At 44.2% G+C, this 15824-nt stretch overlaps 1 protein-coding gene across 13 annotated transcripts in view; it reads left to right on the forward strand.

Moving 5' to 3' along the window:
- Window positions 1–15824, forward strand: part of LOC137375927 (rho GTPase-activating protein 26-like) — a 225176-nt gene that overhangs the window by 197986 nt on the left and 11366 nt on the right. For 9 of the 13 annotated variants that reach the window (XM_068043640.1, XM_068043639.1, XM_068043635.1 and 6 more), the window contains one exon: window positions 12573–12683. The exons of the other annotated variants lie outside the window; for them this stretch is intronic. In XM_068043640.1, coding sequence (XP_067899741.1) covers window positions 12573–12683 — 111 coding nt within the window. The remainder of the gene's footprint in view (window positions 1–12572; window positions 12684–15824) is intronic. 13 annotated transcript variants of the gene reach the window in all.

Genomic DNA, 15824 nt, shown 5'->3' on the forward strand with positions numbered 1-15824 from the left:
TATGGGTGCAGACTGTATGGGACACATGTCATATACTAATTCTACCTTTGATCTCTGCATTCCATGCATACCACTAATAAATCATAGTACATCAAAGATGCATGAGTGACATCAGAATAACATGATGCCAGCAAAATGCACTTAGCCCTTCTCAATCTCTTCTAATCATTTTATTCACTTCGTTATATTGCCCCATAGGCTGTTCCCATCATTTTGTTATCATTGTAAACACGTCAACCTATCGTATACATAACTGAGTGACTTTTGCATATTCCACCACTGTTACGACCAGGTGAGAAATGAGTCTAGGGGTCTTTTGCTGTCTTTACCTGGTCTTATTGTAACAGGGTTTTATTTTTAAACACAGTGTTTTGAGCCCCCCTTTTTGTGAATCCTTGTTCACAGCTTTCCAATATATAAGACAAAGAAACCAATTCACACAGGCTTTCTGTGGTTTAAAGAAGAAAGATGAAATTTTGTTTAAACTTAAACTCAAATACGGTTCACGTCTATGGATATATGATGTGCCCACGCTAGCATGCACACCCAATACACACATTCAAATAGGTACAGAAAAGAGGAGAGGAAAAGAGAGGGGTTTGAGGCAATATCAGAAGAGTTTCTTATTTACTGTGCTTCAAGCTCACTTTAGTTCTTTTGTAGGTAGTCTTGCTTTTCGTTGTGGCCCAGTATTCTTAAACCTTGTTCAGTGTGGAAAACTTTTGTTTCTTTGAGGTTCACGTGTCTTCACAAGATTCGGTTCCCTGAGAGATGAGCAGGCAGAAGAGAGGTCTTCTCAAACCAGGAGCCAGGAGCTTTCTGAGTTCAAATCCCTTGTTGGAAGTTCAAATCTCAACAGCCAGCTAGTCATGTGACTAAAACTGGTCTGACCACTTCTTCTGTGTTTGTGGATTCTGCTATCTTAGCAGTCAACCTGGAATACTAGCTCCCCCCACCTTCAATGTCCGTCCAGTAATCAAAAGTCAATTGTTGGTTGAATGGGTCAGGGCATGGTCCTTTGTCCCTTGTTCTAACTCTGCTAGTTACTGTGCAAATGTCTTTCCAGTCGGGCTTGCAATTTTAAGTTTTAATGTTTGCCTGACAACCACCCTAGTTTGAGAAGATATCCTTGCCTAAAGCCCACATACACACTGCATCCCATGCTCAGTCGAAAGCTGTTTTAACTCATTGTGTGCTGATTCCATTGACAGCCCTGGCCATATAGCATGAATTCTCGTTTCCACATATGTCGTCAAAGTTGGCTTGTGTTCCCTCCACAGATGCTGATCGAGTTGCTGTGTTTCCAGCATTTTCTGTTATTTCAGAATTCTAGCATCTGCAGTATTTTGCTTTTTGTTCATGTTGCTAAATTGCCATTTCTCTTCCAGGAATCTCTGCTTTGAGAAAATTCTGCTCCTCTCATGATTTCCATTTGTTTCGTAACCCTATCCACTTTGTTACACACATATTTTCTAAGACCTGCTTTCATAGCCATATCTCTCTTTCAGCACTCATCTGCAGCTCTGACTCATTTCACATAGATTCCTCTTTGTGCATCCTCATTTCAAAGACATCCAGTCTCTGTTTCTGTACATTTTCATAGTCCAGCTTTCTGTTCCATACAGAACTGTTAATGTAACATAAGTTTCCGACATTCTCTCTTTCCCCCCCACCCGCCCACAAAGTCTTTCAAAATTCACGGTGGTTTCATTGTCCATCAAAAGCAATGGGTTGAATTTTCCGGGCCCTTTAGGGACAGGCTCAAAGTTGGGAGGGCTGGAATAGCAGGGTGGAAGATGTTCGGACAGAAGCCTGACGTCTTCACATCTTAACCGGATATTGCGAACACGGCGACTGGCATGGTGGAAGGATGTGTAGTGTACAGCGAGGGTGGAGCATTGGCACCCGCAGGCACGAGGGCGGGGGGAAGGTGCCAGCACTGCAGGGGCGTGTCACCAGGTCCCATCTGGGAACTGGCAAGTGCTTAATTTTTTTGGGGGGGCGGCGCAAGTGGTGTAGGGGTGCAGTTGGATAGGAGGCCCTGGAAACAGAGGCCACCTGCCGTGGTCCTCATTCACTGAGGCTTCGGCACCTCTAAGGAGCAGAAGCAAAGAGAGAGGGCAATGCAGCCACAGCCAGCGGGAGAGCAGCATTTTCAGGGCCAACAGGGGAGCCTGCCTTGGGTTGGGGATGCAGGAGAAGGGCGCAGAGGGGCACGCAACCAGCCTCCTCTCCACAGAAGTAGGTATCCTATAGGGAGGGTGTACAGTCAGAGGCTCAGCTACCTTCAAATGTCCGAGAGGCAGTGTTGCCGAAGACTGTGCCTCTCCAGGGAGGCTGTCACTGATCTGTGCGCCCTGATGGAGTGCGAGCTGAACCACATGGGAGATGGTAGCCATCCAGTGCCAGTGGCGCTGAAGGTCACCCCGTGGCACTGAACCTTTACGTCTCCAAATCTGTTCTGGGATCCACTAGAGATGTGTGGGATCTCCCAGTCTGTTACTCATTACATCATGGTGGTGACTGATGCACTGTTCAAAAGGGCCAGCGGGTATGTGCGTTTTCACACCGATCCGGACAGTCAAGCTGAGAGAGCAGCTGGGTTTCGGGCCATTGCTGGGTTCACCCAGGTGCAGGGTGTGATTGACTGCACACATGCAGCCATTAAGGCTCCCACAGATCAAGCAGCAGCCTTCATCAACAGGAAGAGCTTCCATTCCATCAATGCCCAACTGGTCTGTGACTACTGCAGACGGATCCTTTGGGCGTGTGCAAAGTTCCCGGAGACTGAGAAAAAGAGAGGAGCACGGCAGGACCGGAGGTTTAAAAAGCGCGGCAAAAGCCCAGAGTCGGAGACCAGAGACTGAGCGAGAGAGAGGAGCACGGCGGGAGCGGAGCTTTAAAAAGCACACCAAAAGCCCAGAGTCGGAGACCGGAGACCGAGTAAGAGAGAGAGGAGCACAGCGGGAGCGGAGAGAGAGAGAGGAGCACGGCGGGAGCAGCAGGAGCAGAGCAGGGAAAAATCGAAAAGTGACATCAGAGTGACGGCACAATCAACAGTGAGAGCAGGGAAACAGAGAGCCACCGGGGTGAGTATACAGGTAAGCTTATAGTTTAGTTTAATTTAAATCAAACATAGCATCAAACATCACAGGCAAGCAGGTAGGTGATTGCTTTGGGAAGAAGCTACTTGTTTGGTGAGTATTTGGTAAGTGATTAAGGTCCATTCTAATCCTAATGTCTAAAATAGTAAAGGAACAAGTGGTAAGCTTAATAAAATACATTAAAAAAAGGAAAATAAAAAAAATTGAATAAAATAATTAAGTAGTTAATTAAAGCACCTTAAGGATGGCAGGACAGGTGGTGTGTCATGGCTGCAGCATGTGGGAGCTCCTGGATGCTAGTGTGATCCAGGGCAAACACGTCTGCAGTAAGTGTTTGCAGCTCAAAGAGCTTCGGCTCAGAGTCATTGAACTGGAGTCCGAGCTGCAGACACTGCGACACATCAGGCAAGGGGAAAGTTACCTGAACATTTTGTACCAGGAGGCGGTCACACCCCTTAGGATAGGGTCCTCTGATTTGGTCAGTGGTCAGGGGCAGGAGAGTGTGGCTGCAGCTGAGGCAGGAAAGGGGACCCAGAGGGCAGGAGCGCAGAAGCCTCAGCCTTTGCAATTGTCCAACAGGTTTGAGGTTCTTGCAGCTTGTTTGGATGAGAGTGGGGGCTGCAGGATGAGCAACCTGACCATGGCACCATGGTACAGGAAGCCATTCAAGTGGAGGGAGAAAAATGTAATGTAGTGGTAGTAGGGGACAGTATAGTTAGGGGGATTGACACTGTTCTCTACAGCAAGGAGCGAGAGTCCAGACGGCTCTGTTGCCAGGGTCTTGGGACATCTGCTCAAGGCTAGAGAGGAACTTACAGTCGGAGGGGGAGGATCCAGTCGTCGTGGTCCATGTAGGTAGCAATGACATAGGCAGGACAAGGTAAGAGGTTCTGCATAAATCAGTATGAGGAACTAGGTGCCAAATTAAGAAGCAGAACCTCAAAAGTAATAACCTCTGGATTATTACCTGAGCCACATGCAAATTGACATAGGGCAAATAAGATTAGAAATATTATTCATGGCTCAAAGACTGGTGTGGTGGAGGTGGGTTCCAGTTCGTGGGGCACTAGCACCAGGACTGGGGAAAGTGGTGACTGTACCGTTGGGTCGATCTACACCTGAACCGTGCTGGGGCCGGTGTTCTGGCGAGCCGCATAACTAGGGAAGTAGAAAGTGTTTTAAACTCAATAGTGGGGGCAAAGGATCAAATTTGGGAAGATATGGTAAATCAGGGAGTAGAGACAAGGCAAGAAGAAAGAAAGGTATTAATATGGAAAATGATAGACTGTGACAGGAAGGGACAGAGCGTACAAATCTGAGAGTGGATCAACAGATAGGGTTAGTGGTTACAAAAATAATAAAAGGACAAAACTAATGGCTCTGTATTTGAATGCACGTAGCATTCAAAACAAAACAGATGAACTGAGAGTGCAAATAGAAATAAATAAATACGATCTGATAGCCATTAGAGAGACATGGCTGCAGGACGACATAGATTGGGATCTGAATATTGAGGGATACATGGCATTTAGGAAGGACAGGAAGCTAGGAAAAGGTGGAGGGGTAGCTTTGTTAATTAATGATGGTATTAGCGCAATAGAGAGAGATGACCTCAGTTCAGGAGACCACGATGTAGAAGCAGTTTGGGTAAGATGAGAAATCATAAAGGCAAGAAGTCACTTGTGGGGGTGGGATACAGGCCACCTAATGTTAACCACATTGTAGGATGGGGTATAAAGGAAGTAATAATGGCAGCTTATCAGAAAGGTACAGCGATAATTATGGGGGATTTTAACCTACATATAGACTGGAAAAATCAGATGGGCTGAAGTAGCCTAAATGAGGAGTATATAGAATGTTTTCTGGATAATTTCTCGTAACAATACGTTCTGGAGCCAGTCAGAGAGCAGGCTGTACTAGACCTGCTATTGTGCAATGAGATAGGATTAATTAATGACCTCATAGTTAAGGCGCACCTCGGTAGTAGCAATCATAATATGATTGAATTTTACATTCAGTTTGAGGAAGAGAAGAGTGGGTTCAAGATGAGTATTTTAAACTTAAATAAGTGCAATTATGAGGGCATGAGAGCAGAGCTAGCTAAAATGAACTGGCAGATCAGGTTAAGGTCAATAGAAATGCAATGGTAGACATTTAAGGGGATATTTCAGAATACACAGGATAGATACATTTCAACGGGAAAGAAAAATTCCAAGGGTGGGACCCGCCATCCGTGGTTAACTAAAACAGTTAAAGATAGTATCAAACTTAAAGAAAAAGCCTATAATTGCACAAAGTTGATAGGCAGGTCAGAAGATTGGACAGATTATAAAAAACAGCAAAGAATGACTAAAGGATTGATAAGGAAGGTAAAATTAGAGTACGAGAGAAAGCTAGCGAGAAATATAAAGACAGATAGTAAGAGTTTCTATAGATATTTAAAAAAGAAAAGAATTAACAAAGGGAGCGTTGGTCCTATAGAAACTGAGACTCGGGAATTAATAATGGATAATAAGGAGATGAATTGAACAGATATTTTGCATCGGTATTCACTATTGAGGATACAAGTAACATTCCAGTATTAGCTGTATGTCAGCAAATAGAAGGGAGGAACTCAGGAAAATTACCATCATCAGGGAAGTAATACTGAACAAATTGTTGGAGCTGTGGGCTGACAAGTCCCTGGGTCCTGATGGACTTCATCCTAGGGTGTTAAAAGAAGTGGCTAGTGAGATAGTTGATGTGTTAGTTTTAATTTTCCAAAATTCCCTAGATTCGGAGAAGGTTCCGTTAGATTGGAAAATACTGAATGTAACTCCTTTATTTAAAAAGGGAGGGGGACAGAAAGCAGGAAACTACAGGCCAGTTAGCTTAACATGTCTTAGGGAAAATGTTAGAAGCTATTATTAAAGACGCTATAGCAGGGCATTTAGAAAAATTCAAGGTAATCAGGCAGAGTCAACATGGTTTTGTGAAAGAGAAAACATGTTCAACCTATTTATTAGATTTCGTTGAGGGAGTTACATGTGCTGTGAATAAAGTGGAATAAAGATGCCACATCAAAGGTTATTGCAGAAAATAAAAGCTCATGGTTTAGGGGGTAACATATTGGCATGGATAGAAGGTTATTTAGCTGACAGGAAACAGAGTAGGCATAAATGGGTTATTTTCTGGTTGGCAAGATGTAACGATTGATGTGCCACAGGGATCAGAGCTGGGGCCTCAACCTTTTATAATTTATATAAATGAAGGGATTGAAGGTATGGTTGCTAAATTTGCTGATGACACAAAGATAGGTAGGAAAATAACTTTTGGAGAGGACATAAGGGGGCTAAAAAAAGGATATAGATAGGTTAAGTGAATGGGCAAAGACCTGGCAAATGGAGTATAATGTGGGGAAATGGGAAATTGTCTACTTCGGCAGAAAGAATAAAAAAGAAGCATATTATCTAAATGGTGAGAGATTGCAGAGCTCTGACATGCAGAGGGATGTGGGTGTCCTAGTGCATGAATCGCACAAGGTTAGTATGCAGGTACAGCACGTAATTGGCAAAGCCAGTTCTCCTTGTGTCTGTGTGGGTTTTCTCCTGGTGCTCCGGTTTCCTCCCACAAGCCAAAAGACTTGCAGGTTGGTAGGTAAATTGGCCATTATAAATTGCTCCTAGTATAGGTAGGTGATAGGGAAATATAGAGACAGGTGGGGATGTGGTAGGAATATGGGATTAGTGTAGGATTAGTATATATGGGTGGTTGATGGTCGGCACAGACTCGGCGGGCCGAAGGGCCTGTTTCAGTGCTGTATCTCTAAACTAAACTAAACTAATAGAATGTTATTGTTTATTGTGAGGGGAATTGAATACAAAAGTAAGGAGTTTATGCTTCAGCTATATAGGGCATTGGTGAGACCACATCTGGAGTACTGTGTACAGTACTGGTCTCCTTATTTTAAGGAAGGATGTAAATCTTTTGGAGGCAGTACAGAGAAGGTTTACTAGACTAATACCTGGAATGGCAGGCTGTCTTACGAGAAAGATTGGACAGGCCAGGCTTGTATCTGCTGGAGTTTAGAAGAGTAAGAGGTGACTTGATTGAAACATATAAGATCCTGAGGGATCTCGACAGGGTGGATGTGGAAAGGATGTTTCCCCTTGTGGGAGAATCTAGAACTAGGGGTCACTGTTTGAAAATAAAGGGTCGCCCATTTAAGACAGAGATGAGGAGAAATGTTTTCTCTCCGAGGGTCGTGAGTGTTTGGAATTCTCTTCCTCAAAAGGCAGTGGAAGCAGAGTCTTTGAATATTTTTAAGGCAGAGGTAGATAGATTCTTGATAAGCAAGGGGATGGAAGATTATCAGGGTTAGGTGGAAATGTCGAGTAATTAGTTCAGCCATGAGCTATTGAATGGCGGAGCAGGCTCGAAGGGCCGAGTGACCTACTCCTACTCCTAATTCGTATGTTCGTATGAAGCAACCACGGCACATACATGCTAAGGCAGTCCCAGGCGACACAGCTTTTCTGTCCCCCCCCCCCGCCCTCCGCGACCATGCACCATCAGGGATGGATACTTACAAAGGCGAGAAGACATGGTGACTAATGCCTATGAGGAACCCACACACGATGCAGAGGAGAGTTACAACTTTTGCTACGCACAACCATCGAGCAGGCTATTGGTCTCCTGAAGATGCAGTTTGGTGGAGCCCTTCAGTATGCCTCAGCAAGGGTTTCACATATCGTCCTGCTCTACTGTGCTTTGCAGAATGGGGAGGTGTTGGACAATGAGGATATTGTGGATCGTGATGCCTTCTTCGATGAAGATGTGGAAGAAGCTGCTGACGAGGCATTGCACGAGAGGACCACAGGCAAGGTGAAGTGAGATACGCATAAGGGAGTTTTGGGACGCACTCATACACAAAAGTTTCAGATGACCCTTACCGCCTGTTGGATCCATTCCAATAAAGCCTCACCTTTCTGCAGCCCTGATGTTGTCTCCTTCATTTACCACATGCAACAAGGTCCCTCACACCCAGCCCCTTGAGGGAACCAGGGCATGCCAGAAGTCCCAGAGGCCCACAAAACATAGGAGGAGATGTTGTGCCACTGCATTAAACCTTTATTAAATGGAACAAGAAATGCATGGCTTCACACTTTAACACTATTCACCTGTGAACCCAAAGTGCAGCTTCTTAAATCTCTTATACATGCTCCTATGTGGTGCACCCCCAGTGTTATCAGCTAAGTTGGATGCAGGCTACTGACCTTGCTACCTGTGGTTTGGAATGACCTTGGCAGTCATTCACTGGCTTCCTGAGGCTCCGACAGGCTGTGGGTCTCCTGTAAAGGTGCAAGACCCTTTTCTGTCGTCATGGCTACTTGAGGCACTGGTGTCTCTGGCAGAAGGGTTAAGGAGCTGCTCTCCACACCTGGATTGTCCTGAGAAGAGTCGCCAGATGCATAGGTCAACCGTTGCTCCTCCTTTGCAAGGCACACTTGTACCTCCCTGCTGATCTGGGAAGTAGCGACCTGGTGGAGACTCCAGGCGCCTCATCACCGTTGCGCCTTGCCAGTGCTGCTTAGACCTCACGGACAAGGTGATGACATACAGGTCTGTGCACATTACTTGCATCCACTGAGTGGTCTGCTGCATCTGGCTGTTCATGAAGGTCGCGAGTCTCTCTGGAGGAAGCCAAGCATGCACCCATCAAAGACATGGCCGCACTCGAGAGCTGATGGACTCCGCCACTGTCTGTGCCAGACTGCACATACACTCTGAAAGCTCCGCCAGAGGTTACCTTACTTCACATTGCAACTCCAGCATTTGCCACCTAGCGGACAACCACAGAGACATGTCATTAGCCTGGGGTTCAGCATCACACTGGGCTCAAGAGTCCTCCAAGTGACAGTGGCCTCGGCTGTCATAGCCTCTGTCAGCTGCTTGGGCATGTCTGCTGTGCTCACCATGCTGTGACCCTGCATCTATGCGCGAATGAACATCCACTGACGTAAAAGTATCTGCACTGAGTAAAGGTGCAGGGGAATGATGTGACAGTGCACCCGCTGAAGTACCCTCCTCCTCAGAGATGGGCGGCTGTCCCCCATTCATTGCAGCACTCTGTTCTTCTGTCTGACCTGCATGAGAGAAAAGATAGATTAAAGGGTTATGCACTTCCCATTATGTCCTTCCAGCTACTGCTAGTGTGTAGCTCTATGTGGCCGGTGGTGCGCCAGAGGCTCTCTTGTGTCTATGCACTCAGCCACTCACACTACTGTGTCTGCACTCCTGTCTTGCTATCTGCGATCATGTAGCCCCCTGTGCTGCTCTGCTAATTCCAAAGCCACCACCTCCACTGAGATTAGGATGGCCAGGCATGGAACCCCTCCACCGGTCTTGGCACCTTCCTTGACATTATGGGCTGTCTTCTCCCACCAGCACAAAGATGAACACTGTCTACACCACCTGCCCCCACCCATAAAGACAAGCACAGCACCTATGCTAGTGGCAGCCCACATGCAAGCCCAAAAGGGAAAAGAGGTATGGAGTACTCACCTTGGTAGAATGAATGTCATTGACACACCTTGTGGTATTGGAGCCAGGTTTTGGGGAGACCCCCATAGCTACTGACCTCTGCAATTTCCATCCAGGTTTGCATGTTCAGTTGAGCCGGTCTCCTCCTCCTGGGGAAGAGAACGACCTGCCTTGTCCTTGCAGCTTGGAGGAGAGTCTGCAGGGAGGCATCGCTGAACCATGGGGAAGTTGGAGTCTTCCATCCGCCATTGTCTCTGTTGATTTCCTTTCCTTCTGCAGATGTCCTGGCAGTCGCCATGATTCTGAGTGCTGGCAATCCTTTAAATATGGCCTCGAATTGCCTCTGCCGCCTCCACTGCCTTAGTTGTCAGCCCCTGCGCCTGCTGACTCTTAGTTGACTGGTCGCTGGAAGATCACTTGCAGTTGGTCGATTCCCGTCCTAGCAGCAGTCCCAGCATGGGACCTGGGGCCTAGCCACAAAATTATCTCCTTTTCTTGTTCCCACAACCCCCTTCAGTAACTGTACAATTTCTAAGGTATGTTAACTCATCCACACTTCAATTTCCTAACGAACTGTTTTCACTTTATTCTTGCTCTATTCATCTGTGCTCTTGTTCACTGAGTGTATGATTTGGGTCTTTGGGAAACTGCCATTGAGCTACTTTTTCTTCATACTTCATTACTCAGCTTCTCATTTGTTTTGACAACGGCAGTTAATGAGAATATAAACATCATGCATATTTTTCAGATGGCTTACCATGTCCTAACCTTCCCTTATAGTAAAAACAGAAAATACTGAAAATGCTCAGCAGGTCTGGCAGCATCTGTAGAGAGAAAAACAGAGTAAATGTTTCAGATCGCTGACCTTTCAGCAGAACTGTATAACTTTCTCTTAATGGTCAGTGATTCAGTATTTTTTCTGTAATGCATAACTCATTATTTGGCATCAGACTGTATTGAAGAAAATAGATGACACAATACAATCCTGACAGAATCCTCTGTTCACTGAACCATTCTGACATTTTTCATTCAATTCTCAAACAATCTTCAGTTCCCTCATGTAAATTCTTCAGTAATCTGGCAGTCGTTTAAGTTAATTTGATGATTTTTCGAGCTACTCGATAATTTGCAACAGCACCACTGTTTCAAGTCATGCCTATTCAAATGTACAGAATATCGATGTTTGCCATGTACTTATTGATTATTTGCAACATTTTGAAGGTCAGGTCAGGCTGCCACATCCTCTTTTGAAGTCATGCTTGTGATCCTACTGAGGAGCACTTGAACAAATGTCATCCCTGGCTCACAAGACAGATTAACATCTCCGGAATTTCTTCACTCCTTCCTGACCTCTTTGTCTAATGGAATTATTGCTGTCAGTTTCCAAGACAAACTCACCTTCCTCATTCTTAGTGTTTGGATGGCATGGCGAAGCTTTTTGACTGCCTCAGTGCATCCCCATTTGTCTTTGAGCACTTCTACAGCAGTTCTAATTAAAGGATTTTCTCTCTGATTAGACCATACTTGGAGTACTTGTCATCATTTCTGGGCACCACACCTTAGGAAGAATATATTGACCTTGGAGGGAGTCCAGGATAGATTTATCAGAATGCTACCTGGACTGCAAGGGTTAAGTTGAGGAACGATTACACCAACTAGGAATTTAAAAGGTTGAGGGATGATTTGATCGAAGTTTTCAAGATATTAAGGAGAACTGATGAGATAGATAGATAGAAAGAAACTATTGCTGTTGGTTGGGAAGTCTAGGACTAGGATGCATACTGTAAAAATTAGAGCTAGACCTTTCAGGGGTGAAATTCATAAACACGCTTACACACTAAGGTCGGTGGAAGTTTGGAACTCTCAGCTGCCAACAGCATTTGCTACAAGATCAATTTAGATCTGCGATCAATAAATTTTTGTTATCCAAAGGTATGAAGGGATATACAGTTATGTGATTAGGTCCCAGATCAGCCATGATATCACTGAATGGCAGACAGGCTCAGAGAGCTAAATGGCCTACTCCTGTTCCTGTGTTTCTATGCTCCCGTCTCCTATTTTTATTGTTTGTTGTATTTTCTGCAACTTCATTTTCATTCAGTCTCTCTTGTTAACCCTGCATGTTCCTCAATTTGTCCAGTATTTATATGATGCATTGGCTGATATGGCCTGTTTAGTATGCCAGGGAAGTCATTTTGCCAGAGTTCTCCTGAATAGAATACCAGGACATGAGGCTGAGGAGAAATCAGTGTGACTTCAGAAAATGTTATGGCTGTGCTGAGTTACTAAAACTACTGCTGCCAATGCAAGGTGTCTGCCCTCTTATTCTTTATCGTTGTGGTCCTTCATGAGTTCCATTGCATTTTTGTGCTGTCCCCATCCCCAAATTTAGTTGTTATTTTCTTATTTGATGAGAGAAGTTATTGCACTCTTGTGAAGAATCAACATTTGAAACGTGCAATTGGCAAAGAGGTGTTCAGCATGGACCTGCATTGTTTTGTTGTCAAGAATGCTGATCACAAGCTGATGCACAGAAAGTTATGCAGCTGTAAAAGGCTATGAGAGAAAGATCCCAAATCAGATTTTCTCATTTCCTCCACTTTGCATTAACTAAGTGGTAAGAGTACTGTACATTGAAAGTAATAGTAGCTCTTTCTAATAGCCTCCTGGATCAGAAATTTTACCAAAATGTGAGTGTATACAATATGGTTAGTACACTGTAATTCTGTGTTTTGATCATGTTCCTGTTTATTTGGAGTTCAGTGTACTGTTGAAAGGAATCTTGTTTCCAATCGCATTGAAAACTGTTGTCAAAATATCAGTGCACAAATAAATCCTTAACGTGGCATGCTAACCTTTGAGATAATCCTAGAATCATATCCTGTATTTGTTGTCATTATCATTTTAATTTTTTTCAGTTTTTAACACTGCTTATTGAATTTCTAGTCCTCTCCCTCCCAGTCCCAGCTCACCATTGTCACCCTCGTGGCCTATGGTTTCAGCACCTTCAAGTCCAGTACCTGTTTCCTCAACCTCCAGCGACTCTTCCCCTCTCAGGTGTGGTACCAATTATTTTCAATTGTTCATTTCTTCTGTATACGGGGGGAAACCCAACCTTTCCCAAAAGGTTTTAGAGTTTTCTTAATGAATTTGATGTTGATATATCCTTTCACAGAGAGATAATCTTGTGTTATTCACTTTGTACCACGTGGAAAGAGGACTAAGCCATGGTTTGTGATTCTTTAGCTAATTGAAAACCAGCCTCAACATAGAGATTTTCTTTACTCCTATACTCAAATCCTCTTGGAATGAAGGCCAGCATACCATTTGCCGCCTTAATTGCTTGCCCTGTAACTGCATGTTAGCTTTCAGTGACTCATAAACAAGGACAGCCAAGTCTCTTTGAAATTCAACACTTCCCAGCTTCTCACCATTTAAGAAATACTCTGTATTTCTGTTTTTCCTACCTTACATTTCTCAACATTGTATTCCACCTGCCTAATTTTTGCCCACTCGCTTAGCCTCTTTGAATCCCTTTGAAGCGCCTTTGCATCCTCCTCACAACTCACACTGGTTAAGAAGGTAAGAGCCTATGGGATCCAGGGCAATTTGGCAAATTAGATCCAAAATTGGCTTAGTGGCAGGAGACAGAGAGTGATGGTCGAGAGTTGTTTTTGCAAGTGGAAGCCTGTGACCAGTGGTGTACCGCAGGAATCGGTGCTGGGACCCTTTCTGTTTGTAGTGTACATTAACGATTTTGACGTGAATATAGGAGGTATGATCAGTAAGTTCGCAGATGACACGAAAATTGGTGGTGTTGTAAATAGCGAGGAGGAAAGCCTTAGATTACAGGACGATATAGATGGGCTGAGCAGTGGCAAATGGAATTTAATCCTGAGAAGTGTGAGGTGATGCATTTTGGGAGGACTAACAAGGCAAGGAATATACAATGGATGGTAGGACCCGAGAAAGTACAGAGGGACCTTGGTGTAAAGTGGTTAGGAAGGCATATGGGATACTTGCCTTTATTAGCCGAGACATAGAATATACAAGCAGGGAGGTTATGATGGAGCTGTATAAAATGCTAGTTAGGCACTGCTGGCATACTGTGTACAGTTCTGGGCACCATACTATAGGAAGAATGTGATTGCACTGGAGAGGGTACAGAGGAGATTCACCAGGATGTTGCCTGTGCTGGAGCATTTCAGCTATGAAGAGAGACTGGATTGGCTGCGGTTGTTTTCCTTAGAGCAGAGAAGGCTGACGGGGGACCTGATTGAGGTATACAAAATTATGAGGGGCATTGATAGGATCGATAGGAAGAAACTTTTTCCCTTAGTGGAGGGGTCAATAACCAGGGGACATAGATTTAAGGTAAGGGGCAGGAGGTTTAGAGGGGATTTGAGGAAAAATGTTTTCACCCAGAGGGTGGTTGGAATCTGGAACACACTGCCTGAAGGGGTGGTAGAGGCAGGAACTCTCACAACATTTAAGAAGTATTTAGATGAGCACTTGAAACACCATAGCATACAAGACTACGGGCCAAATGCTGGAAAATGGAATTAGACTAGATAGGCGCTTGATGGCCAGCACAGACAAAATGGGCCGAAGGGCCTGTTTCTGTGCTATATAACTATGACTTCCACATAGTTTTGTGTCATCTGCAGGCTTGGCAATATTACATTTAATCTCCACATCCAAATCATTGATATAGATTGTGAAAACTGGGGCCCAAGCACTGATCCTTGCAGTACCCCACTAGTCACAACCTGCCAATCCGAAAATGATCTATCATTCCTACTCTGTTTTCTGTCCGTTAACCCGTTCTCGATCCATGCCAGTATATTCCTCCCAATCCCATGTGCTCTAATTTTGTTTACGAACCTTGGGTGGCGCAGTGGTTAGCACCGCAGCCTCACAGCTCCAGGGACCCGGGTTCAATTCTGTGCGGAGTTTGCAAGTTCTCCCTGTGACCGCATGGGTTTTCGCCGGGTGCTCCAGTTTCCTCCCACCGCCAAAGACTTGCAGGTGACAGATAAATTGGCCGTTGTAAATTGCCCCTAATGTAGGTAGGTGGTAGGGAACGTGGGATTACTGTAGGATTAGTATAAATGGGTGGTTCTTGGTCAGCACAGACTTGGTGGGCCGAAGGGCCTGTTTCAGTGCTGTATCTCTAAAATATAAAAAAAAATTAAAAAACCTCTTGAGGTACCTTATGAAAAGCTTTCTGAAAATCTAAATGTACGGCATTCACCGGTTCCGCCTTATCTATTCTGCTAGTTACATCCTCAAAAAACTCCAACAGGTTTGCTAAACATGATTTCCCTTTTATAAATCCATGTTGACTGTGCCCAATCCTACCGTTATTTTCTAAATGTCCTGTTATCACATCCTTTATTATAGATTCTAGCATTTTCCCTATGACTGAGATTAGGCTAACAGGTCTGTATTTACCTGCTTTCTCTCTCCCTCCTTTCTTAAATAGTAGGGTTACATTTGCCACTTTCCAATCTGCAGGAACCATTCCAGAGTCTATAGAATTTTGAAAGATGACCAGCAATGCATCTTCTATCTCTATAGCCACCTCTTTAAGCACTCTGAGATGTTGGTCATCAGATCCAGGTGATTTATCTACTTTAAGTCCCATTAATTTCTCTAGTACTTTTCTTACTAATAATATTTTGCAGTTCCTCATTTACACTAGTCCCTTGATTTCCTCATTCCATTTTGGGAGGTTTTTAGTCATTTCATCCGTGAAGACAGACAGAAAGTATTCATGTAGTTTCTCTGCCATTTATAGTGGGCAATACCACTATAGATTCTCCTAACTCTGCTTGTAATGGACGCACATTTGTCTTTGCTAATCTTTTCCTTTTTGCATCCTTATAAAAGCTTTTACAGTCCGTTTTTATGTTTCTCGCTAGTTTACTCTCATTTGATTTTCTCTTTCTTAATCTTTTTCTTAGTCCTCCTTTGCAGAATTCTGAAATGCTCCCAATCCTCAGGTTCACCATTTTTTGGGGCAACTTTATACACTGTACTGCTGTAGAAAACCATCTTGAATACATTCCAAGAATTCACCTCCACAACATTAGTACTAATAAAGTTTACCCAGTCTAATATCTTCAGTTTAATAAAAGCATCTCCTTATCATAAATTTCATGAAAATATTTTCACTAATTTTAATAGCTGTTGAGT

This window comes from Heterodontus francisci, chromosome 12, assembly GCF_036365525.1.
Source record: "Heterodontus francisci isolate sHetFra1 chromosome 12, sHetFra1.hap1, whole genome shotgun sequence".
NCBI classification, from domain to species: Eukaryota; Metazoa; Chordata; class Chondrichthyes; order Heterodontiformes; family Heterodontidae; genus Heterodontus; species Heterodontus francisci.